Source organism: Pteropus alecto, unplaced genomic scaffold (assembly GCF_000325575.1).
Source record: "Pteropus alecto unplaced genomic scaffold, ASM32557v1 scaffold79, whole genome shotgun sequence".
Classification (NCBI taxonomy): domain Eukaryota; kingdom Metazoa; phylum Chordata; class Mammalia; order Chiroptera; family Pteropodidae; genus Pteropus; species Pteropus alecto.
In genome coordinates this window covers 10244050-10270973 of record NW_006494612.1, presented here as the reverse complement: position 1 = coordinate 10270973, position 26924 = coordinate 10244050, and the positions used below count along the sequence as shown (strand labels likewise).

The 26924-nt window shown below is 36.5% G+C and overlaps 1 protein-coding gene and 1 pseudogene across 1 annotated transcript; both read right to left on the bottom strand.

The window, feature by feature from the left end:
• Window positions 1-9060: 9060 nt before the first annotated feature.
• On the bottom strand, window positions 9061-9179 carry LOC112474316 (annotated as a pseudogene).
• Window positions 9180-10022: 843 nt separating this feature from the next.
• On the bottom strand, window positions 10023-25955 carry RWDD1 (RWD domain containing 1). Its single transcript, XM_006926107.3, has 7 exons — window positions 25448-25955; window positions 19504-19569; window positions 17182-17312; window positions 13468-13611; window positions 11650-11782; window positions 11100-11162; window positions 10023-10316 (listed from the first exon to the last, which is right to left on the bottom strand). The coding sequence occupies exons 1-7, from the start codon at window positions 25518-25520 to the stop codon at window positions 10195-10197; spliced, it is 732 nt and encodes a 243-aa protein (XP_006926169.1). The 5' UTR covers window positions 25521-25955; the 3' UTR covers window positions 10023-10194.
• Between the last annotated feature and the right edge of the window lie 969 nt (window positions 25956-26924).

Sequence of the window (26924 nt, the reverse complement as noted above, 5' to 3'; positions counted from 1 at the left end):
TTACCAAAATAAACAACACAAAACAAAATAGAGCAAAAAGAAAAAAAGAAAAAGCAACAGGAAAATGTGACACATATTCAGAAAAAAAAAGAGTAGTTAATAAAAAACTGCCTCTGAACAGATGCTGCTTCTCGGCATATGGTACATTTTGTTGAAAAGTGAGTATTACAGCTTGTCTAGATTCTGATCTCCTCGTGGTGGTTGTTGTTTCTCCTTTTTCCACAGGTCTTTGAGGATCTGTTCAGTTTTTATTATTATTATTGTTCCTTTGTATTTCTGTTTTTCAGATGGGGTCATCTCTATTGAACTATTTTCATGTTTATAGATTTTTTCTTCTGCCAGATCAAACTTGCTGCTGAGATTTTCTAATGACTCATGAAATAGGATATACCTTTAATAGCTGCTGGGTCCATTCAGAGACAGTTTTAATTAACTGCTCTTTTTTCCTGCATATGCATTATGCTTTCCTGTCTTATGGTGAGAAAGATCTACTCTCTTAGCAAATTTCAAGTATACAGTACAGTATTATCAACTATAGTCAACATGCTGCATACTAGATCCTCAGAGCTTACTGATCTTTTATAATTGAAAGATCATACCATTTGACCAACATTTGCCCATTTTCCCCACCCCTTAGTCCCTGGAAATGACCATGCTATTCTGTTTCTATGATTCTGATTTTTTAAAAAAAATTTCACATATATTTAATACCATACAGTGTTTGTCTTTCTCTGTCTGGCTTACTTCACTTAGCATAATGTCCTTCAGTTTCATCCATGTTGTTGAAAATGGCAAGATTTTCTTCTTTTATGTGACTGAATGATATCCTATTACATATGTATGTATGTATGTGTATGTATGAGATGGTAACATGTGATTTTTATCTTTAATTTTATGGAGGGGATATATTACACTTAATTATTTGTGTAAGTTGAACCATCATTGCATCCCAGGGACAAATCCCACTTGGTCACGGAATATAATCCTTTTAATGTGTTCTTAAATTTGGTTTGCAAATATGGGCAATGCTGGCATTGCAGAATGAGTTTAGAAGTGTTTCCTCCTCCTTGATTTTTTTGGATGAGTTTGATGAGAATTGTTGTTAATTCTTTTTTAAACTTTTGGTAGAATTCATCAGTGACACCATCTGGTCCTGGGATTTTCTGTGTTGGTAGGTTTTGGATTACTGATTCAATCTCTTTATTCATTGTTGGTCTGTTTAGATTTTCTATTTCTTCCTGATTCAGTCTGGATAGGTTGTTTCTAGGTGTGCTGACTTCTCCTAGGTTATGTAATTTGTTAGCATATGATTGTTCTTAGTAGTCTCTCATGATCTTATATATTTCTGTAGTAGCATTTATAATGTCTCCTCTTTCATTTCTATTTTGTTTGTTTGAGTCCTCTCTCTTTTTCTCAGTCTAGCTAAAGTTTTGTAATTTTGTTTATCTTTTTGAAGGACCAATTCTTGGTTTTGTTGTTCTGTTCTACTATTTTTCTGGTCTCTATTTCATTTATTTCCACTCTGATCTTTATTATTTTCTTTCTTAATTAATGTTTGGCTTAAGTTCTTTTTTTTCTAGTTCTTTGTGCCTTGCTGTGTAATTTTTTTACTTGAGATCTTTCTAATTCTTAATATATATGTTTATTGTTATAAAATTTCCTTTAGAACTGCTTTCTGTACATCACATAAAATATGATGTTATATTTCCATTTTCATTTGTATTGAGATAATATTTTTTATATGTGCCTTTTGCTTTCCTTTTGTTCCATTGGATATTTGGAAATGTGTTGTTTATTTTCTACATATTTGTAGATCTCACTTCCCTCTTGTTGTTGATTTCTAGTTTCACATCATTGTGATCAGAAAGTTGGTATGATTTCATTCTTAAATACACTAAGATTTTTTTGTGTCCTATCATATGCTCTATTCTGGAGAATGTTTTGTGTGCCCTTGGGAAGAATGTTCATCTGCTATTAAGTAGAATGTTCTGTTAAATTTATTTGTTCTCAAGTATGGTTTAATTTCAATGTTTCCTTGTTGATTTTCTGTCTGGATGACCTATCCATCGTTGATAGTTAAGTATGGAAGTGTCCTGCTATTATTATATAGTTATTTCTTCCTTAAGATCTGTTAGTATTTGCTTAACATTTCTTAATGCTCAGGTGTTGGGAGTGTATATAGTTACAACTGTTATATCTTCCTCATATGTTGAGGATTTTTTCTTGATATAATGGCCTTCTTTGTCTCTTGTTACCATTTTTGGCTTGAAGTCTGATATCAAAAAAGCAGTCTATGCCTGCTTTCTTTTGTTTTCTGCTTGCTAGGAATATTATCATTTATCCCTTCACTTTGAGCTTATGTGTGTCTTTAGCATGGAAATCAGTCTCCTGCAGGCAGCATATGGTCAAGTTTTTTGTTTTTTGTTTTTTTGTTTTTTTGTTTTTTTAATCTCATTCATCCACTCTATGAATTTCAAATGGTGAGTTCAATCCAATACATTTAGAGTGATTATTGCTATAAAAGCTTATTACCACCATCTTACCTTTTACCTTCTGGTTATTTTGTATTTCCACTGTTTCTTTTTCCTGCTGTTTCTGTCTACCTTTGAAAATTAATGGTTTCCCAGGTAATTTGCTCAGGCTCCCTGCCCCCCCTTTTTTAATGTTCCATGTCACTGCTCTAGATTTTTTGCTTTGTAGTTACCATGAGGCTCACATAAATAAAATAGTCCTTTTTCTGCTGATAGCAACTTATCTTCATTCACCTATAATGATTCTACCCTTTTACTTTTTTTTACTTCTTTTATATTTTTGTTGTCACAAATTACCTCTCATTATACTGTGAATTTGTTAGCCAATTGTAGTAGTTATAGTTTAATACTCCCTTTAGCCTTTATACTATAATTGTTTAGCATTCTATTTATTCAGATGATAAACATTCTGAATGTATGTTTATCATCTTTATCAGAGTTCTGTGTACTTTTATTTTTTGTGTGTCACCAATTAGTATCTCTCCATTTCAGCATGAAGAACTCCTTTCAGCCTTTCTTGCAAGGCAGGTCTACTGACGGCGAACTCTCTCAGCTTTTGTTTGTCTGGGAAAGCCTTTATTTCTCCTTCAGACCTGAGGGATAACTTTGCTGGAGAGAGTATTCTTGGATGGCAATTTTTATCTTTCAATACTTTGAATATGTCATTCCATTTCCTCCTGGCCCATGGTGTTTCTACTGAAAAATTTTGTCTTCATAGGGACTGAGATGAGGTTTAACTGCAGTAGAATTGTTACCTGGAAAAAGCAGGGATGAAGGAAAGGTTAGACAGGGAACTAAGGCAAGTTTTAAGATGCTTCTTTTTTTGTACCGAAATATTCCTCATACTGAAAGAGAGAGAATCCCACCTGAGAGGTCAGGATTTTGACAGAAATCAATCCAATCTAAAGGAGCTTAAAGACAGTTGTGGTTCTCCCAAAGCTCCACAAAATCCTCCAGTCAAGCTCCGTCACTGCAGTTCTGGTTCCAGGTGTAAACTCCCTTCAGCCCATCTTTGAAACATCTATAAAGTCTGGATAAGCACCAAAAAACAACAACAAACAACAACAAAAAAATCCTAAACCCCACAACTAGCAAAGGATACCAAGAGTAAACAAAAGCAGAAATTTTGTGAAGGGGAAACAAAATTTGAAGAAGTGGCTAGGAAGGGGGAAAAGTTTCCCCATTTTTGTTTTGTTTTGTTTTGTTTTTTGCTTTTTGCCTGCGTTGTTCCTGGATCCAGGCTCAGTTGAAGAACAGTACTGGTGCTAAAAATACAATAGATTCTTTAACCACTAGATGGCACTCCTTAACACAGCTTTTTCAAGACAATTTACTGATGAAAAAAAGTATTGAAATTAAATATCGTTTACATGTTCTCTAGAAAAAGCAGTCTGAGGAATACACCTTGTGCTTAGCAAAAGGAACTCACTCTATATGAACAAAAAATTATTATGAAATGGTAATAATGTATTTGTATCATATGGTAATTTGGAAAGAAATTCACATAAATTTCTCCCATTTACAACAAACACAAGCTCGGGAATTGCTTATTTTTGCTTATTTTTTCATCTTAGAAAATATGGAACAATGAAGGAAAAAGAAAATATGGAATAAAAAGAAAAGAAACTCATCTCACTTGCTTCAACACAACACTGCTATCTTTTTCCATAGCTATCACTTAATATTCTTTAAGTATAATTTCAGAACCTACATTATTTCCATATTCACAGGTATCTTTCATAGAGCATTCTCTACGCTTATCCATTCACTAAAGGATTTGTTCCCTAGAAGCTGATCGAAATTCAAGCCAAGGCTTTAATTATATTGTTTCATTTAATTTTCCCACAACCCAGTAAAAGGGTTATACTCAATGACTCAGTGGTATATGAAAAAAAGTTATTTCCTATTTTCTATAACCATATTATCTTATTCTCATATCCTTCTTCTCTTATCAAAACAAAATTGTGTTTAACCTAAAGATGACAGATCTCTTTCAATGTTAAACAGTGACGAGTGAATTTCATGACAATTTATACTTCTTGTCAGGGCTGTTTCTACCCCTCAACAGATCTCTCTCATTCCTCCTTTTCAAAAGGGCATACAACAGGTCAGAAGCTTAGTGTCCACATATTGGTGGAGGGAGGTTCTTCTAGTCTGGCCTGTGTTCTCTCTTCTTGAGCTTTGCAAACCTCCACTAAGATGTCTCTTACTCTACCTGAGCATCCAGACGGATGTCTGTTGCATGAAATTGGCCACTACTGCTGGTGACCATGCGTCTTGCTTTGCCTAAGGTCTCAAGCTCCTCCTACTCAGGAGCCTCCTTATCCCTACCCCAGGTCTCTTCTTCTCAGTAGATTCTCTTAGCACTTCATCTGTTATGAGAGCTTGGTGGATTTCTTTATATTCTAGAAAAAGTCAGACTTTATCATACACCAGCCTCTTCTTTTTTTTTCCCTCAATACTCTTTGTTTACTAAAGTAGTTATATCGGTTTTTCACAGCCATGAATGTCCACAGGAACATTAGAAATTTATGCAGGATTCAGCACATTTTTTCATGTTGTGGGGCTTTCCTCACATCATAAAATGCCTGCTATCTCTGGCTTCTACCCACCCCGATATATTGTGACAACAAAAATACTCCCACACATTTCTAACTGCCACTCAGAACCACTTCCCTAGCACCACTTAAAGTCTATGGATAGCCAAGGGCACTAGTCAAGACCCATCCCACCAAACTCTGTCCTTGGCCAGTTCTGCACCATTGCTGTTCTGCCATTGGGTCACCATGCTGCTTTAATTTTAATCATTTTGTGAGATATTTTAGGTTAGGTTCTCCCAAGAAACAGACTGAGATTTGTACGCAGGTATGGGACATGCTCTAAGAAACAATCCCTGTGTGAGTGTGAAGGAAGCATGACTGGGCAGAAGGAAAAGTTGGACTGCAATGCAGTTACAACTAAAACCACAAATGATCAAATAGGGAGCTAAGAAGCTGAGATGCCCTTCAGAATTGTTCTAATGTGAAACAGTTTTGCTGCTACAGATGCAAATACCGGGTGGGGTAACATTTGTGTAACTATAACTGAAGGAGGTGCTACCTGCAATGTAAAAAATCTTTTGATTTTTCCTGAATTAGTTTTTTTTTTTTTTTTTTTTTAATGAAATAATAGCAGAAGGAAGATGGAGTCTGTCTTAGTCTATTCAGGCCGCTATAGCAAAATACTATGGACTGGGTGGCTTATAAACAACCAACATTTATTACTCACAGTTCTGAAGGCTGGGAAATTCAAGATGCTAACACCAACAGGTTCATGTCTGGTGAGGACCTGCTTCCTGGGCTGTCTTCTCCCTGTAAGCTCACATGCAGAAGGGGCAAGTGAGCTTTCAAGTACCTGTTTGATATGGGTGCTAATCTCATTCATCACCTTCCAAAAGCCCTGCCTCCCAGTATCATGACCTAGGGGTTAGGATCCAAACATATGAATTTCAGGGGGACACAAGCATTAGTTCATAGCAGTATACTCCTTCACTATAATTTGATTATGTAGGGCAGGTGAAATAAGGTAGAATGAGGAAGGTACAAGAGATTTGTAGACAAAGCTCTGTGAAGAACTTTGTTGGTAGCTGACCAATTTTGAACATGTTTATTAATTTTCCTTTTTAAGTAAATTTTTCATATTAAGGAATTATTATAATCCTATTACAGATCAGAAAATTGAGGATCAGAAATTAAGTGAATGTTTTTCAATCTCTTACAGTTAGTAGAAGAGCCTATTTATTCTAATTCTCACCCTTTTGGGACTAGAACCATCTTTCTATATTTTCATATTAAGCAAGATATTAAATTTCAGTAGGAAACTAAAATATTAAGTATGAAATATTAAATCTTCACTATCCCCCTTGCACTCAAGTTCTGGAGCAGGCTCAGCATGGGCTGGATCATCGTCGAGAACCAATGTCAGAGAGAAACCCCACCTCTCTCTGTAAATATACATGTGCACCGAGACATTTCCTGTCTCAAACAGGATCCTGTACAATTAGCTGATAATAGCAAGGAAAGGGACAAGACATTAAATGCCTACCTGTGAGAATGTGCCTAACACTCTCTTTCAATGTCATTTTCAAGAGCCTTAGCATCATTACCTTTTACATTTTTAGTAACAGATCCTAAATCCTTAATGGTCTTTTATAGAGATGGATGTGTCTGATACTTTAAAAACAAAACTTAAATGTCAAAGACATAACCAAATTAATATAGTTAAAAAAATACTTTATAGGTGGAAAATGTTCTAATCCATAGTTTCACAACAGTCTGAGTTTGACAAGAATCAATCTATCAAAGATACTACCAAATTTGGGGTATAATTTAATGTAATGATTATATCCCATTTAGATATGTTTGGACTGGTATGGTCAAAGCCAATAATCTACATTTTTAACATCTTGGGTATGTAGCAGTAGCCCACACTCCAATCATTTTCAAGTCTATAATTGCTTGAGCTTCACTATCTGCTTGGGGCTGGCAATAATATAGCTTGGTTTTGTCCACTGAGCACCTTTATTTATGCAAAGACCCTCTTACCGGCGAGCTCCACGTAGTCCCACCTCCAGGCCCTTCTACCTAAGGATCTTGGGAATGGAGGCCAGGGAACCCTGAAAGCCTTTTGAACTACTAGAAACTAGACTGAGGTGAGTGCGGCACTTACCTTGGGTGCAAATGTAAGGAGGCACCAAAAACACAGTATTGAAGATAAATAATATTTTAACGCAATATTTAAAAACAATTCATGTAAAACCCATGATAAATGAAATATTCAAATTTTAAATATTTATTTTCCTTTTGCCTCAGGTGCCAATATGACCCTGCATAGCAATTATTTAAAATTTTGATTTGATAACACTTTACAATATTCTTGAACTTTCTCCAGCATTTCTCCATCTTTTATTAATGGAAGGGATTTAATGCATTCCAAACCCAAGTTACCCACTTTGTTTCCAAGTCCTCTGAAGTTTGCCCAACACAAGGTGACATGAAACAGAAGCCTGTAAACTTCAAAATATACCTCTTTGACAGCGTTTTGTCCTGTCACTGAGACACGGGTCCTAAGGCAGCAAACAAGCTGTCATTCATATTTACATTTTAATATAAATTTGCATTTCATGTGTCTTTTCTGAACTTTTCTATCACTTTAGAACTCGAGTCTAAAATTATCTCCTGCAGTTCTTGAAATGTGTGACTCATTTTGAAAAATATTCACATAAGGACTACCTTTGCTGCCTGATCTGTGTTCTCTGAAAGACACTGTGAGCTACTTGTAGTTCACCTACTTTTTGTTTATACCTTCATAACACCTCACATGGGCTGGCACATGACTATTGAAAACCCACAATCACTTTCTTCTGGATCCAAGAATGCATCTCTTTGCTTCTTGGCACATGTATCTTTGGAGTTTGTGACAGGACAATCAATGATCTCATCTTTTTCATTGATGAGATGTTACTGATCACTTCTTATAGTTTTACCTCAACTAGGAAATGTTCATGTAACCTTTTAGAAATGTTGCTTTCATCAGTATTTCTCCACTTTAAGGAATCTCTGCTAGCAGAAGAATGTGAAGTTACGCAGCATTTGGAAGTATTATTCAAAGCTGCAGATGACAAACATTTCTTTGAACTCTCATCTCTAAAATGCATGAGAATTTTCATTCTACTACATAATTCATTCATTCAATATTAGGTGCCTATTCTGTGCCAGACACTGTTACAGAGCTACAGTAATGACTACACACACTTCTGTTTGTTTTTAACCTAATATTTACACAATTTAGCAGAAGTAGAAAAAAAATTTCCCAAATCCAAGAGCAAAATTGATCATCCAAATGGGCCAATTATTGCTTTAAATACCACGAGTCATGGTTACACATCCTGGGAAGATGTGTGCTCCAGTTTGAGAAAGTTTTTGGTTAATTCACGGAATACAAAGCCAACAGTAAAGTTAATATTTACTCTGGATGAAAATACTTGGGAGTACCATAAGAACCAGCTTGTCTTCATTTCCATATCATTAGGTTCTGCCTAATTCTGAAAATGACATTCTGAACTGACAAAGGTGGAAATCTACTTCAATACCTGCAGAAAATGTATAAAATTTGACTTTAAAAAAACACAGGTGAGGGGGAGGTGGAATCATTCTTGACACTTCCAAGTGAAGTCTTCATTGACTTCATTGCTTTTCTTAACCTTAACTGAACCTTAAATACATCTGCTGATCAGCTTCAAAAAGGATCTCTCTTTAGGAAATGCAAAATATCACATAACACAAACTTTTGGACTTCTCTCTGCATAAAAATGCTAACATGACTGCCATTCCTTTTTATTGGTCTAGTGTCAAGGCTGGTAAAAAGTATTAAATTCTTCAATAATAGTTTTGTCTTATTTGGTTTTATTATTTACTTATTTGGCGAGGCAACCCTTGGTTGACCTCACAGATTGCAAGGAACTCGTCTGCTTACAATCACTTAATATTTATGCCTACAGCACCTGGTCTTCCTAGGTGGTCTCCCATTCAAGTACTAACCAGGCCCAACCCTGCTTAGCTTCTGAGATCAGACAGCATCGGGCTTGTTCAGGGTAGCATGGCTGTAGACTTATTTGATTTTAATCACAAGGTCTGACTCCAAAAATAAACATGGGATTGATATTGCTGTTTTTGGGTATGTGGTATATGTACTTTTGAATGGAGGCAGCTATTTGTAATAGCACAAGTCATTTCTCATTGTGGTTAAGATTCAATCCTCCAAAACTGCAATGACTAATCCTGACTCTCCTACCTGGAATCCCCAAGTCATTCATTCCAAATTATTATAAAGAAGGTTTCATGTGTGCATGAACGTGGACGTGTGGTTCTCTTATAGACAGTGTACGATCCAAGAATTCGGATCCCTTTGGACTAGTTAATTAGAAACACAGGGGAACATCATGAGATACAAACTTCCTAACTATAGGACAGTGGTTCTTAATCAGGAATTTGTATCACAATCACCTGAGTCACTGGCATGAAAATTCAGATTGAGGCTCAGTATTTATTAACGTAAACTGAGAAAGGCCTTGAAGTACATACCTTTTAATGACTCCACAGATGGTTCTGATTAGAATACTATAATAGGACTAAAGTCTATTTTATTCCTGACTAAAATATGGGATTCTGATTTTGTTAAGATTTAAATTTATCATGCCTGAAGGCTAGAATGCAGGTTTAATGTTCTAATCACCTCAGTCTAATATTTTATATGAATGATAACACTTAGAATCCAAAAGCTACCATTGTTGCCAGTACAGAAATTCTGAGTTATTCCAATTCCTCGTATATAAAACCACACCTGAGCACTGTAGCAGCCTATCTTCAAGTCTGGAGTGAGAGGTAGATCTCTTTTCAATACCAGATGATTTAAATATGTGACCTTCTTCCCACCAATAAGAGGAATTGAACATTTTACATTTGAAATTTTAAGGTCAGTTTATTAAGTTCAATGATGAAAGCTATCAGAAGAATATTCTCCTGAAAATTTTTTTCTTAGAAAAAAAGAAAGGAAAATCAACACCCTCTCAGCATAGCCACAGATGCTGTGGCAGTCAAGCCTCTCTGCAGACAGGGATAATCCATTAGTCGGTCAAGTCACTCTCTGGATCAGCCGGATTGTAGTCTGGATCATCCTCATCATCCTCCAGTTCCAAGTCATCCATTTCCTGGAACAAAGACTCATCTACCTCCACATTGTTTCCAGCTGCAAAAGACAAAAGATAGTTCAAGAACAAGGTTGAAAGGGCAGATGCTAGAGGATCCCCAATTGGCAACATGGACATGACGGAAGACTAATGAAGTGCAGAACTCTATCTAGGGTGCCAGTGGAGGTGTGACAGTATGGAGCACAGTTTAAGAAACAGACGCAGGCCATAAGTTCCATGAGAACAGGGAATTTTTCTGTGCTGTTCTCTGCTGTATATCCTCAGCAGCCAGGACAGTGCTTGGCTTATAACAGGGGTACGGCAGTATTTGTGAATGGATGGATAATGGATAAAGACTGAAACTGGGTAAGAGTTAGGATAAAGAGGAGAAGAAGGAAAGCATAAAGGACTAGATGCTCCAAAGATAGGAGTGGTATGAAATATAAGATTTTTGGTTACAAAGCAAGGGGAGTTACAAATTTGAGGTTTTTATAGAGCTCCATGACAGACCAAAGAATACAGTTTCCATAGATTGATGATGCTAAAAATTTGAGGAAGACAGGTTTCCTAAGTCACAGTGGCCTGGATAACTCATTGTGAGAGGCTAATGTGACCATAATTGTTTATCTATTGCTATCTTTGACTTTGTTTAAGTTATCAGAAAACTTTAAAGAATACGTTACTATAGTTGAATGTGTAAATTGATCAAACGTTAGAATTTATTCTTCAAAATGTATTTCTTTACACCCTTGGGAGGAAAGATTAAGTTATCTTTCTGATTTTCATGGTTTAATATGAAAACCAGTACAATATGTACATGTAGAATTCTAATATTATCTTACCATCCTCCAAGAACTGGATATCGGAAGTGTCAAGATTATGATCTGTTTCAAACAGCTGTTTCCCTAAAAGAAATAAATATGTTTAATTTGAATAGCATAGTTTCCTCTCTCTTCTCTACAACTCTTTAAAAAGTATAAGAACACAAGAAAACAAGTCCGAAAACCTGTTTTTCTATAAATTTCAGTAAGTTTATAAACCCAGCTAAGAGTGTGCATTACAATGGAAAAAGTGATAACCTAGTCTGCCTTAGAGTCCTAGAAAAACAAATGAGTGTGACTCTACTTCTAAGGTTTATGATCCTGAAAGTCATGGTAGCTGGATCTCAAGATCTATCCACTGCAATATTTAGATCAAAGATAATCCATAAATATGAATTATAATTATGCATGAAGATACATCATTATGTAGAGATAATACTTCCTCTTTTTGTCCTAGATGCCTAAGTATATTATTTTCTTATAGAAATCTGTCCAAATGATTCTCTTGCTATATAAAGAAGTAATGCGGTGCAGAGGGGTTTGGGGAAATGAAAATAGGGAGGAGTCATACCACTTAATTTATTTTTTCCTGCTTGCTCTTCTTCTTTCATTCGTTTCTTTTTAATTTCCAAGAGTTCTGCATCAAACTTGGCCTTCCAACTTAAGAAATTCTCAATTGTAACAGGTGTACCATGAAATAATTGCTTAGAAAATAAAAAAGACATGTCACCAGATAAATGAGATAAGTAAAAAAAAAATAAGACCTAATAATCTAGACAAATGAATCTGGCCACTTAGAGGAAAAGCACAGAAAAAAAATTTTCAAGTTTTGAAATATTTAATCTGATTTCTGCCTACACTGGCTACTCTCATTGGTTTTGGCCATCTACTCCGGAAAAGTCCATTTTTAATTTTTATTACAGAAATCAAAGACAATATGCAATGTATCCCCATTGATATTCACTACTAAAAAGAAAGTTGTTTCTGTCATTATTCATGTTTTGAATACACATCAATTTACAACCCTAGCACACAGCTTATCTTTCCACTTCAGCTCAGAATTGGACGATTTCTTTACTTGAGGAAATACAGTCGTGTGCTGCCTAACATTTAGATCATGGATGGACCAACTACAGCAGCCGTCCCCAATCTTTTTGGCACTAGAGAGCTGTTTGCTCTCTCACCCGCCTCTCACCTCCTGCTGTGTGGCTCGGTTCCTAACACGCAAGGGACAGATATAGGTCTGTGGCCCGGGGGGTTAGAGACCTATGACCTACAGGACATTGGTTCCATAAGATTATAATGGAGCAAAAAAATTCCTCTTGCCTAGTGACATCAGAGTAGTCCTAATATCGTAGGGCAATGCATTACTCATGTGTTTGTGGTGATGCTGATGAAAACAAACCTACCATGCTGCTAGCACATACAATTATGTACGGTACATACCTGATTATGATAGTAAACAACTGTTACTGATTTATGTATTTATCATACTATCCTTTTAATCATTATTTTAGAGCATATTCATTCTACTTATATTTGCTATAAAACAGTTGACAGCAGCCTCATACATCTCAAGTTTACTGCATCATTTCTCTTATGCTTGATTTAATCTTGTGTTGTTTTACAAATTTAGTGTAACCTAAATGTAGTGTTTATAAAGTCTGCAGTAGTGTTCAGTAATGTCATAGGCCTTCATCTTCACTTGCTATTCACTCACTGACTCACATAGAGCAACTTCCCGTCCTGCATGTTCCATTCACGTTAAGTGCTCTATATATGTTTACAATTTATCTTTTATACCATAATTTTATTATACATTTCCTATGTTTTGATATAGAAATACTTATTTATTACATACATAAATTATGTTATAACTGTCTACAGTATTTGGTACAGTAACAAGGTGAAGCAATAAGGCTATATCATATAGACTAGCTATATAGCAGGTTATAACATCTAGGTTTGTGCAAGTGCACTCTACGATGGTCACATAATGAAGAAATAACCTGATGATGCATTTCTCAAAACATATATCATTGTTAAGCCATGCATAACTATATCTAAATCACCTTGGTGAGGACTTTATAATTTCAAACTCTATACCATAAGCGAAGTAATTTATATTTCTTAATCTTAGCAGCATGAACTTTATTAACTTATATTAACTGATTATTAATCATTACTTGTGTTATGCCACAAACTAAATGAAATACTTCTAAAATTTTACTCAGTAAAGCTTACAAAAATTTACTTTGGTTTATTTTTGTGATTTCCAAAAAAGTTACTGAAATTTTCAAAAATAAAAAAAACAAAAAACAAGAGAACCAAATAACCAAAAAAACCTAAATTTGGAAAATAACGAAAGAAAATACGGCTTTTAATATACCTTTTCAGCTTCTTCTGCTTCTTTTTCTTTTTTTTTCTTTTCTTCTTCTCTTCTAGTTTTTATTTGATCTACTATTTCATTTAATTTTTCTTGCACAGCTGTTACTAAAGTAAAGATCATCACCATACCAAGGTTTTCTTCTGCCTATGTAACCAAAAAAAAAAAAAAAGGGGTTGTAGTGAAAAGCACACTTCTCAGAAAAATTAAACAACTAACCAATAAAAAAGTGTTTCAGCATAATCACTAAACTCCATACATTTACAATATGATTACTAATTCAGCTACACTGTAAGTTTAGACACTTGGATAAATGATCATTTAAGAATTGAGCATTATATAAATAACAATATCTTAAGTCTGAAAAGTCATGTGATTTGCTATATCCAACCTAAAACATATATTTTAGTAACTTCTGTTTAATAATTATAAATGTAGGTAGAATTCAGAAAACCTTTCCTACAGTAGTTAGCAACATCAGTTCTCCAGCATGTTTTCATTATTTTAGTTCCTTTGGGTATTTTAAGAGCTGTGACAATGAACTGAACTTTGAAGCTAAAGGAATTTTCTAACATAGTATAAAAATAAAGAATGTAGTTACTTTTGTGATTTACCTTTATCTATCTTTTTTTCTTTTGATTTTTCATAGTTTAAAACAAAATATGAAACCACTTCTGACTCATGAAACGGATATAATTTAAAAGCTACTTGGAAATTGGTCATTTGAAGGCAGAATAAAATAAAACGAGATTATCTTATTTATCCATAGAAATAAGATAAGCGTTCCAAGGAAGCAGACAGAAAGAAAAAAAAATCCAAAATATACAAGCCAGAATCTCTGTCCTAGAAGCAGAAGAGATTTCCAAGTCTTCCTTTGACAGGGCTGGCTCAGCAGCATTTGACTGACATTTTATCTCCTGGTTCTCCATGAATATTAGGTTTCAAGCCAGCTCCTATAATCCTCTTCAACGGAGCTTCTCTGTGGTGTTTCCATGCTAACCATCCTAAATCTGACTCTCTAAGCAAATCTCTCTCCTGAGTGCCAAACCCATACAAAAACGGCCCCACTGCACAGTGACTTGATGTCCCACAAGCATCTCAACACAGAAACCATCCATTTTTTTCCACAAAGTCTATTTCTAACTTCTCCACCTCAGAATCATACCACCATCCACCCAAATGGAACATTCCCATTCCATCCTAAGCTCTATCACTGGCTCTTATCTATTCTTAGATATTTAAATTTACCTACTGTACTGTATCAACACTATCATCAGGACATCATCATCTTCAGCTTGGAATATTACAAGAAATTCCTAACTGGTCTTCTTAAAACCTCTGGTCTTGTCACCCGTGACATAAACTTCTCTGATCAGTCAATGTACACACAAAACTGATTTAGTCAGACTCTTGCTTAAAAACTCCTCAATAGATTACCAAACTAATCAGGAGTGAGACCATACTGTCTAAACAGGTTAGAAGACCCTTTGGGAATTAACCTCTTCAATTCCATCACATATAACCACCAACCTCAAATTTGAAGCTCAAGTAATTTAGTATTCTGGAAAAGAAATAATGATTTCTCTTCTCTGTCATTTCCATGCCCCTTAAACAAGCTTGTTCCTCTACTCTGAAACTTTCTACTCACTTACTGCTTGGCAAACTCTTTCTTCAAGTCTCAGCTTCCTCTTGGAAGCTTCTCCAGTGCCTCAAATCTATGTCCACTCATATAATTCTATACTGCACCCACCACTGCATTTTTCACACGAGATAATGATATCCAGTTTGCTAGCCCATATTACTCATCAGAGTATAAAAATCTATGAGAAAGGGTATTGTGTCTCTCTTGGTCAGTTATCTTAATGCTTGATACATTTCAAAAACAAATCCCAGTAGAATCTCTTTTTAAAAAGTTAAGTATTCCAATAGGAAAGCAAAAACAAACAAAAAGAATCATTCATATGGAAAATAGACAACTAGAAGTCATATGAAAAGATTTCCACATCACCAACTAAAGAATTTTAAATTATGAATATACTATTTTCATCTTGTCATCATTTTTTTTCTTTCTAAATGTGGGCTGACACTCCCAGTGGCTTTAGTGGTACAATTGTTTTGAAAGTGTGTATGAAATTAAGTATGAATAACCTTTAATCCAGCAACACTAGCTCTAGGTAAGACAGGACTAGTATGCTCATCAGTAATTCATTCTTTAAATTAAAAAATATATATTTGAGTGTCTACTATGTACCAGGTACTGGGCATTCAATGGAGATTCTGCTCTATGGATTTGCAAATAGTGATATATAAAAATGTTCAAAAAAATCACATATTAAATCCGGCAAAACTGAGAAATAATTTTGTTTCAAAAAGGATGTGTAATTATACATACATAGAGTGAAATTCTATATAGTTATCAAAAATGATTCAGATATATATTTACTAAAGTGGACGGATGCCCAGGATTAGCATAAATTCATGTCTGCTATATCTTCTTTCATTCTTCATTCTCTAATAGCTCCAGATATTTAAAAAATATCAGCCTTCAAAAGACCAATAGTCCTTGAAATACACAAGTCGTGTTTAAGGTGGAAACATGCTTCCTGTCAATTCTTCTTAGAACAAACAACACTAGGACTTCTGATTTTATGACAGAGAGTAAAGATTTCACTTGCGCTACCTACTCCCTACTCTGAAGAACCCACGAAAAACTTCTACCCAAGCAACAGACAGTTTAAATACCTGCCAAGCCCAGAGTGTGGGTAGCCCATTCCAGAATAGAACTAGCCAAATAAGAATTTTCCAATACTAATTTTTATTTTCACATAACCTCCTTTCTTGGAGGAGTCATAAACAATTGTTGCTGTTTGTAAGCTTCGGGAGAAGGGAAAAAATAAATCAATCACCGGCCCTCTTCCCAGATTGTAGGCAACTGACCTACAACAGGTCAGAGGAATTGGAAGTTTTAACTTTTTTGAAAGCTGGAATTTTTAACTGCACATGGGATTGGATATTTTGACAACAAAATTGAAGCTGTGTTTATAATGGATATGAAGTGGAATTTTCATTCAAAAGGCTAATCAGCTCTCTGTTCTGCTTCTGTAAATATGCTTGCTGCATGTGCTATACTTGAAACTAAAGACTCACCTTCTCTTTGCTTGTTCTGTCTAAGCAACAAATTTAACTGTTTGTACCCCCTAGCAACTCCCACACTTTGTAGCACTTTGTAACTGCCAGTAGCCCAGAGCAATTCCTACCCTTATAATGCAATGTTACTACCTGCAACCACAGCAACCACAGCAACTACCTTCGCTTTGTAGCGGCCTGAATTCAAATTATCCAATCAGGCCATGCCAAAAAGGTCTATATAAGGGATGTTTCAACTGAGCTCCCGCCCCAGATCTTGAGAACACTAGCTCATCTGGGTCCACCGGCGTCATAAACCTGAGTTCTCCAACTCTCCGAATGCTGCTTGGTTTCTTGCTGGTCTGATTTTAGATCTTTTCCCCAACAGGTCATTTATACATTCATTCGTTCGTACGTACGTACGTACGTACACACACACACACACACACACACACACACACACACACACGAATTCTGCTTGTTCAGTGTCCCAATTATACATATTTAATAGCATTTTCTGACCCTAGAAGTTAATATATAATACTTAAGGCTAATAGAATAATGCTCTAACAAAACTTGTTATTTCCTTACCTGTAATGCCAATAATTTTAAAATGCCTGAGACATCATTATCTTCTAGATTTTCCTGGGAGAATATTTCATAAAGCGGGGCTTCATCTGGGTATTTTTCACTGTAAGTAAACTTGAGGGTAGTCTGGACGGCTAACGACAAAAGATAAGAATTTGATATGAATACCTTAAAATACACAGAGAAGTCAACATCTTGGTTAAATCAGTGATTAATTTACAATGTGTCAAGAAAAGCAGAACATAGTTTCCTGCAAAGAAAAACGAAGTGAGACCAGACAGATAATCACGAATACAAACAACACATACCACAAATATAAGTGAAAATAAATCACAGGAATACCAAAAAAACACTCTAACACATGAATGCATTACTGCTTGTTAGTACTCTATCACACTGCATGTCTGAGAAAAAGGACGGACAAAGTCACTCTTTTTAAAACACTCCTTAAGATGGACAAAAGGCACTGAATATAACACAGAAAAAGTACTATTGGGCTTATTTTCAGGCCTCTACATGAGCCAGTTCCCACTGTAGAAGTTCTGGCTATGGTCCTGGAGTCTATATTTCTATCTGCACAATGCCAGCAGGGGGTTGCTGAGGGGTTGCTAGATGACGTGGTTTTGAACTGAACAGTCTAAGAGGCTGTCTGAGAAACTTTTATCCTGACTCATCTATACATTCTCACTCACTCTTTGACCTGTGCCAATTCACAGATCTTACACTTGTATAGGAGTGTGATTCTTATAGGCACATCATTACAAGCTATCTCTCTGCAGCCCAGTCTAGTGAATTCTCAATTCCACCAAGCAATCTGCAACTAAGTCGATGTAATAATAATCATTTTCTGTTTAAAACTTATTAGCCATTAGCCACCATGATCCTTTGTCTAGATTTCGCCTTCCTAGTAACTCATGTTTTAATTATTAAAACCTCCTGATTTTGATGAATTTTAATCAAATTTAGATTTCTCTCTACCGGAGGAAAAAAAAACACCTTAAAATGTGCTGGTTTGACATTTTCTTTCAATTTTTGTGTATTATGTCAACAAAGTATTTTACGAGTTAATGGATCTAAGAAAAATTGAGTGTTAGGGTCAATAAGAAATACAGTGTCTTTTGGTATTTTTCTTTCTTTTTTTTACTAATATGTTTCTAATTTTATTGCTAAAAAGTTTTTGAAAAAATTTATTGATTCTACTATATGATGTAACAAACATTCATTATAAAAAGTTAGGAATACACTAAGGTAAAAATAAATCAATAATAATCCCATCATCAGGAAGAGTTCACTGTTACCATTTTGGCATATTTAAATTATCTTTAAAGTATTTTTAAAAGGATGTTTTAAAATATCTTTCTATGCATATCTTTACATTTTAAACAAAATATAAAAAATTGCTCATGTTGTATTTGAAATTTTATATATAAACATATATAAACATCTACATATAAATGTACTATATGTAAATAACTGTATCCAACATCCTTTTAATTCAGATTTCAGTATTATCTCTCTGACGCCTCATTTTCAGTTGTACAAAACAGACTTAGAGTTATCAAGTGATACCCCTGAAATTGGTATTACATGGCAGAATTTTAGTTGACTAGCTTAATGGGTAAAAAAATCCTTGAGGTTAACATCAACTTACATAATGTTTTTATCAAATTATAATATTAACTGAACTGGACTAAAGGTAGAAATGAACTTCAGACACCCCCTGGCCCTGCCCAACATAGGCCAAGTTTAAATTAACTTACTAGTTTTATATATGCTTTATTTCAATTTGTATATTTGTCTTAGTTTTATGGTTATATAATAGTTGTTTTACCTGGTTTTATACATATATATTTAAATAATAGTAAAAAATCCATCCTGAACAGAGAAGGAGTAAAACATACAGACAGGTGTTTATCCAGCCTAATTTATAACAGCAGAAATCCAGTAAACAATCTAAAAGTCCAAAGACTAAAAACAGTCATGGAAAAATAACAATTGATCAATGGAATACCAGACAACCACTGAAATATGTGTGCATGCAAAGTCGTGTTTTGGCCAAAAATCTTTTACCCTTTCTCCATGTGTTGAATTGTTAATGTTTCTGTTTTACTTTTAAATATTAAGCTTTTTGTGTCAGAATGTATCTCACTGACTCTCTCTCTCTTTCTATAGAAGTCATGTTTATACAGTACAGACAAGAAAAACAAAACGCTCTACTAGATTCTTAACAGCACCTTAGCATCTCTACACCTGCCATGCCTGCATAATGAGTAAAATTCCTAAGGGAGGCTTAAAAAAACCCCAAGTAGTTTTGCTTAGACTTACTTTCATCATTTTCTCCAGCCTCAGATGTCACAGTAATGGTGAAGCTAGTTGGATTTTCTGATAATACTGCAAGAAAATATACACAAACGCTAAGTTATTAAGATGCTTCCTAACACAGACTGCTTTTCCTTATTAGCAAAATATCACTGCCCAGTCTGAGAAACTGATTCATAGCCTGAATTTCCATTTCCACAAATACAAACTAAAGATAACATTCAAAGGATAAAAGATATCCATCAATTTTCTATTTGAATATCAGGTTGTCTTTATTCTGGAAATACCTATAGTAGATACCCTCCTGGAGTTTTATCAAATTAATTAAGTAATTTATCTTTTAATTCAAAATTTCCACCTATAGATGGAAGGTTACATTCTAAAGTATTCTAAAAGGGAATGACAAAAAAAATTTGACGTTTCTCAATAAAAACTACCCACTGATAAATATTCAGTATCATCACTAATTTTTATTCTTAAATTTTCTGAAATATAATTCAGAATCTCCATGACAAACAGTAAATATTAATTTGTTAGAGTTTGTGTCTTCTAGCTATCTCTTTCTCCCACATCATCTCTAGAACCAAACTTTATTCTTTCACAAATTATTGAGCCTCTACAATCTTTCATGGAATTACAAAATTAGCCATAAATCCAAATATCATATTGCTTACAATTTGTTAAACATGACATGACACATAAATCAACATTTACACAAATAAGCTTTATATACCATTTTACATCTCTCTTTTGATACTATATATCTGTTTATTATCCATTCCACAAGAATACTACAGAGACTCTATGAGAGCTCCTAGATCAGTACCTGGCAGTATGTAGAAACTCAATACATTTTGGCTCAATGAAAAAGCTAAACTAATAAAATGAAAGAAGAAAACCCAAAACAAGGAAAACTTGCATTCAGAACCATTATAAGAATAAACAAGGAAAATTCAGGCCACCCATGATAAGTCCTGAATCCGTGAGAAATACCTGTGCCTCACTCCAGGTGTGGAAAGCACTGGCCTCTGTCAAGGTTGGTAGAAATGAAAGAGTGAAGGGATTCATGGAGAAGTCACTATGAAAACTACTCAGCTTTTCCTCCTCCAGAACTTCTGAGGCCTTCATAAGTATTCACGAATATTCAAATTTTCAAGACATATGTCTTCATTTTAATTGAAGTTTAAAAGTGCATGAAGCAAAGATGAACCTCTATAATTACTAGAAAGGTGGTATTTGTTGGGAAGATAAAGACTCATTGGATTTACATTTTCATATGCCTCAGGCAGGCCAGCCCAGCTGAAAAAGTCCATGAAAGGAAATTATAATAAAGCTTTTACAATATGATCAGCCCTACCTTTTTTTAAAACAAATGTGTGTAAAATTATGTATTTCATTCCTAGTTCTTTTCATAACCAACTTTAGCATTAACACGTAATGAAATGTAAACACTGCAACTACAGAAATAAAGATTTAACTGAATGACATTCCAACTTATTTTCTAGAGATCACCTATAGCCAATAACAAGAGCTAACATTTATTGAGCATTACTTTGTGCCTGTGCTGTGCCCTGCATTTACAAAGAAATCTGTTAATTTTCACACGAAGATCATGATTTTATACTGCTACCACATTTCACCAAACTTAAGAGGCCATGAAGTATGAGATTAACTCTATGTACCACTGAGAAAGAAAAAAAGCTGCTGTGCTGTCAATCACTTATCTGATATCTTTTCGCAACACACTGAGCTTCTAAAAATTGCATATGGTAAATGAGGACAAGGGGGTGCTAGCAAGAACATCACTGAACTGCCTAACTTTGGGAGCCTGATAGAATAAGGAGGCAAGATGAACAAGAAAGAAGTGACAAACTATAAATCCAGGCATGTTCAATAAAAGCATGGGAATGAAAGAACTGTAGGGCTAAAAAGTTACTGAACAGAAAGAGGAATTTCAGAGGTCAAAATTTTGAAGATGGCATTTCCAAGGTGCGGCTATACCCCTATACAGTTGAAGCAAATGGAAATCAAAACCGTTTGTTGATAAAGACAAGAAATTATGAAGCCACATTAGAAGAATCAGCAATAACTATGGTAAATATCTAGTAAAGAGTATCTTATATTTAACAGTTATAAAGTATTTATATTTACATAATTCTTCATTAAAGAGATATGAAAATTGAGGATTGGAGATTATTGATTTGTCTAAGGACATAGAGCTAATAATATTCACTACACCAGGCAGCCATTGTGAACCAGGAACAACAAAAAAGGGATATTGGAGAACACTGCTAACTAATATCCCCCAACATCCACTCTCCCCTTCTTCCAGTTACACCATTTTTAATTGAGCATACTGACTATCCAGAATAAAGACTACATTTCCCAGCCTTCCTACCAGTTAGGTCTCACCAAAAGACTAAGATCCAGTTGATGAGATGGAAGCAAATAAGTCCTCTGACAGTTTCCAGGAAATTTCCTTAAGAAATACTGTCTTTTCCCCCCCCCCCCCATCCCCGCCCCCCATCATTCCTTTAGCTATCCTACTGCCTGGAAAAGGAATGCTGCCATCTTAGGGGTGACAGAAAACTAAGAAGCCTGAGTCTTTGAGGAATTCTTAGACTAGAGTTATACAACTACCTTTTATATGCAAGAGCAATAAACTTTCACCTTTTTAAAACCAGTCATTTGAGATTTTATGTCACAGCTAAACTCAATTTACACACACACACACACACACACACACACACACACACACACACACACCATGGAAAGGGATAATATTACAAAGCTTGGAGGTGACTAAAATAGAGATGAGAAAGTTACTTAATTAGATTTGCAAAGATGAATGATTCTGAGTTATGATGAAGAAATAATCCCATTCCGGTGCATTACTATTGAGTTGGGGTAAACAGAGGAAAGATTAGCCTTCACTAAAGATACTAGATTTAAGTGTATCAAATACTTTTAAGAATAAGAGTAAGGTTGTTGTGCATAGTGGAAGGAATCAGTGGAGGGGCAGAAGTGGTAGGTGATACAGGGGAAGATGAGGTTAAACTGGACAGAATTAAGATTTTGTCAAGAACAGAGATAATGGGGATAGAGGCTGAAAGGTACACTAAGGGGACACATAAATGACATTAAGGTTTTCACTAAGAACCAGACAGCTCATATTAAAATAAGTCCCTTTGGTTCTTAGGAAGTGTCTGTCTTAGAAAAACTGTTTTTACCATATGACTTCTGCCCCATCTCTAAGCCACAATTATGTTAAATGCTCATGGCTGCTACTTGGAGGTAATATAGGATTACGTACCCCTCTTTTTAAGACCAAACAGAGTTAAGGGAACTTGACTTTTGGTCAGCCTGAAGCAAGAGATTTTGATACATAAATGGAAATAACCAAATTCTACTACCTTAGCAGGATCTTGTCAAGTGAGGCACTACTGAAGATGAATGTGTTATCAGGAGAATCTGTTTATATTTTGGAAGACTAGTTGTTAGAAGGATTGGATCAATGTGCAATCAAGCTATAGAACAGACAAAATGAAGAAACTGTATTATGATTTGTTAAATTCACAAAAAATGCAGCACTGGACCAACAATTCTTTTCAAATAGTCAAGCAATCAATTCTGAGGTTAGGCTAGGTCTATGTGGCTAGGACTACGGTCTGGTTGGATTGTGCCTCTTCAGCATCCACAAAGGGGTCATGATGTGTTGAACAAAGGCTTCTCTGGTAAGCATTCAGCCACTAATTTTTTAAAAAAGTATTTCTACTTCCTTCATTAACAGCACTGAGCATTTACCAAATCCAATATTAAATGTAATTCAATACATAGTTAGAAAATGACCAACTCATGTTCCTCAGCAAACTAAAACAAGCAAGCTCTCCTTCTTAAAACTGGTATGAAATTATGAAAGTATGAAATCATTAACACAAAAGAAGGCTTTAAAACAGTAAACCTTGCAAATCCTCAAGATTTCGAAAGATCAAACACAAAAACATTTGTTCCAAAGTCCACTGCCTTTTCCTTGAGATGTTTCATAAAGAACATGGTAAGAGTAAGGCAAAGTTCTTAAAGAACTATAATCAAGACATCTCAATTTAATTTATTTATTGCAAGGCTTGTAGGAATGTTGATAGGAATTAGAAACAGATGGGTTCAGCTGATACTGCCGAATACTTGCCTACATCGAAGATTCATAAATTCTTTTACTACCTTGACTCGAAATCCTCAAGCACTTCTGCATCTGAACTATATCACATACTGAGCTATATGAGAACCTAGGACAACTTGAAAAGAACCACGAGATTGTTTCAGGGTTAAAAATGCATCACTTTTACAAAGGCTTATATGAATAGTATGTAATGAGGAATATTTTATGTCCAAAGAAGTGAAAAGAACAGCACATCTTATTCTTTCTTAACTCTGCCTACTACATGCCTGTTATATTTCCAATATACTAAAAATGACCATATGTCTCGATTAAAAATATATCCAACAACTGACCCTCTATTCTATTTAGACATTGACATATAAGCAAGGATAGAGAAGGGAGCCAGACTCCATACACACTCACCCAGTTCATGACACTCTCAAACCCCTCTTCACTCATCCCCTTAAAATCCTCACAGCACTGCTGTACTGCTGGTGAGAGAGAACATGAACAGGACTGGAGCTATACAGGGTAGCTGAGAGACATCTGCCTGTTGGCAAAGCAGAACAAAATTTGCTACCATTGCAAGCAGTAGTCAAAAAGAGGAGCTAAGAAAACTACGCTAAACAATGAAAGGGAGAGGGTTTGGAGCTTATAAGTTAAAATAACATACCTTACACTCTTAATTCTGACAATCAATGATAGACAACACTCAAAGAAAGGGATGGGGAACATAAATCCCACAAATCTAGCTTTATTTGATCACTTCTTATTGGCTTTATTTAATCACTTCTCAAAAACTGAGTGTAATGTGGAAGAAGCAATATTGATATGGTTATCTTGCTGCATTTTCAGAATCATCTGAATGAAGCATTGCTTAATACAGAATTCTCTTCCTTTAAGACAGATCTAAGGAATTCCTCAATATTTTTCATTAGCCCAACCTACCAAGGAATCTTCTGCTCCCCCTCATCTCAGCTAAAAGTAGATATCAAGTCCCACATGTCTGGAGGTGAAGGAACAGGAAAGGAGTTCCAGATTTAACTAACGCTTAGCACCAGTCCTGGCGCTAACTTGCTGGCCGACCCAAAGCAAGCCACTTACCTTTCCTGAGCTTCTACTGCCTTGCTTGTAGCAAGAGTAGGAGCAAGAGGATGTCTAACATCCTTTCCAGTCTAACAACCTGTGAATCCTCAGTGGAACTGAACTTTGGGCCACATCATTCATTGGGCATTCTGCAGAATGCCAGAATAAAAAAGAAAAAGAAAGAAAAGAAAAAGAAAGCAAGAAAAGGACAAACTTCAGAGACAATGCTACTCAGTCTGATTCTGGGTAACCTGCACTCTGAATCCCATAAGCTTTAAAACAGCTTCATAAGAAAAAGAGATTGTACCTGAATAAAGGTGAAAATGTGAAAACTGATACCTCTTTGGTCTGGAAAGATTATCTCCACTTGCAATATCTGTTTTCGTGTTATTTCACCAAATCTCAGGTTGCTGTTAAATTACACAGAAACCAAAGTGCCCCTGATTCAATTTCAGGCCTGACACTCTCCAGGGACCTCGCTAGCCTTGCCCGGACTTCTAGATTTCAGGGAACTAGCGGAGAAAGGAAAACAGCGGTGAAGTTAAGTGCATGAATGTTTCGGGAAAACTTGAGGAGACAGTGGCGGCTGATGTGGCCACGCGGCCTCGCTGTCCCCTTCTCCATCCTGGCCTGCCGAGGGCCGCGGCAGCTCCGGCCCATCCCACTCCACCCCAGGCGGCTGCGGGTCCGCGGCCGCGCAAGTCCTACCGGTGAAGGAGTCGGGGTAGATGGCCTCCAGAGCCTCCAGCTCGTTGCGTTGCTCCTCGCAGTAATCTGTCATCGTGGCCCTCGCCGCTGCCCATGGATCGCCCAGGTACCCAGGCGGCGTGCTGCACGGGGACCGCGGCCGCGCCGGGACGGAACGCAGCGGCCGGCGAGCGCAAGCGCAGAGTCCCCGGCTGGGAGGCCCGGGGCCCAAAGCCAGGCCGGGCCTGCTGAGCAACGGCCTCGCGCCGGCTCCGCCTGCTCCCTAGTTCCGCGTTCGACTCGTTCGGCCTGGCCAGCGGGGCTCTGAGAGGCCGCCGGTCCCACGCCCGCCTCGGATTGGCGGGGAGGGTGAAGGCGCCCGGTCTGGCATTCGTCACGGACACCTAGGGTCGGTTCCTGGGCTTTGCAGGGCCGGAGCCGGGGAAGCCCCTCAGCTGGGCATCCTCGCTCGATGTGTCTGGGCTGAAGGACGGGCTCGCGCGCCGGGGCGGTATAGGGCGGCGGGTGGAGGCACCGGCGACAGGGGAGGGGGGAGGCGCGGCGACTTTCGTCGTTTCCGGTTTGCAACTCTGCGTCCTGGTGGGCCCGACACATGTGTCTCCCAGGGTCGGCTGCAGTGGGGTCCCGGTGCTTCTACGCTTCACCAGCCTCCGGGGCCCGTGGCCCACGGCAGTCGGGCGAGAAGCGGAGAACGGTGTAGGGTCCAGTGAGCAGAAGAGCAGGAGCTCTGCTAGCTCTGCTAGTGCGTCCCGCGGCCCGGAAGGGTCGGCTTAATTGCTGAACAGCCAGGCCAAGTGGATCCGGGGAGAAATCGACTAGAAGTCCGGAGATCTGGGTTCTAGATTCAGATTTCTAGGCTTCACTTTTGAATTTGTAAAATGAACGCGGCTGGATAAATTTAAGGACGTCTGTGATTGCGTATTTCTGTGAATTGATGAAGGGTGGAAAATCTACAATTCAAGATCCTATGTATACTGTAGACAGATATGTGGAATCGGACTTCAAAGTTAACCAATCAGACTTCAGAGTTAATTAAAAATGTGATAGGACAAATGTGTTTGAAGATCTGCATGTAGGCAAATGGTGTAGCGAGAACAACCATCATAGGATCTGGAACCAGAAGTGAGAAGCCCTTCCTTAGCCATTTACAAACTGTATAAGCTTACAAGATCATTCCAATAGGCTGAAATAATGTACACAAAAGTAGATTGCAAATTCTAAAATATACTATCAGTGTTATTAGTGATTTTTAAAATATATATAATATCCTCTGAAGCACTTCTGTTTCCTGTTGCTATTCTCTGTTCATCCTTATTGCTAAAAAAAAAAAGTTCCTAAGAGATTCATCTTAATTGTATTCATCCAAGTTTCTTCTGCAGGTAATGCTAACTCACAGTAGCTATTTCCTAATATTATCAGTCTTTAAAATTTGTTTCATTGTTTATTTTTACCTTTCTGTTTCTATGAGTTTTCTAGG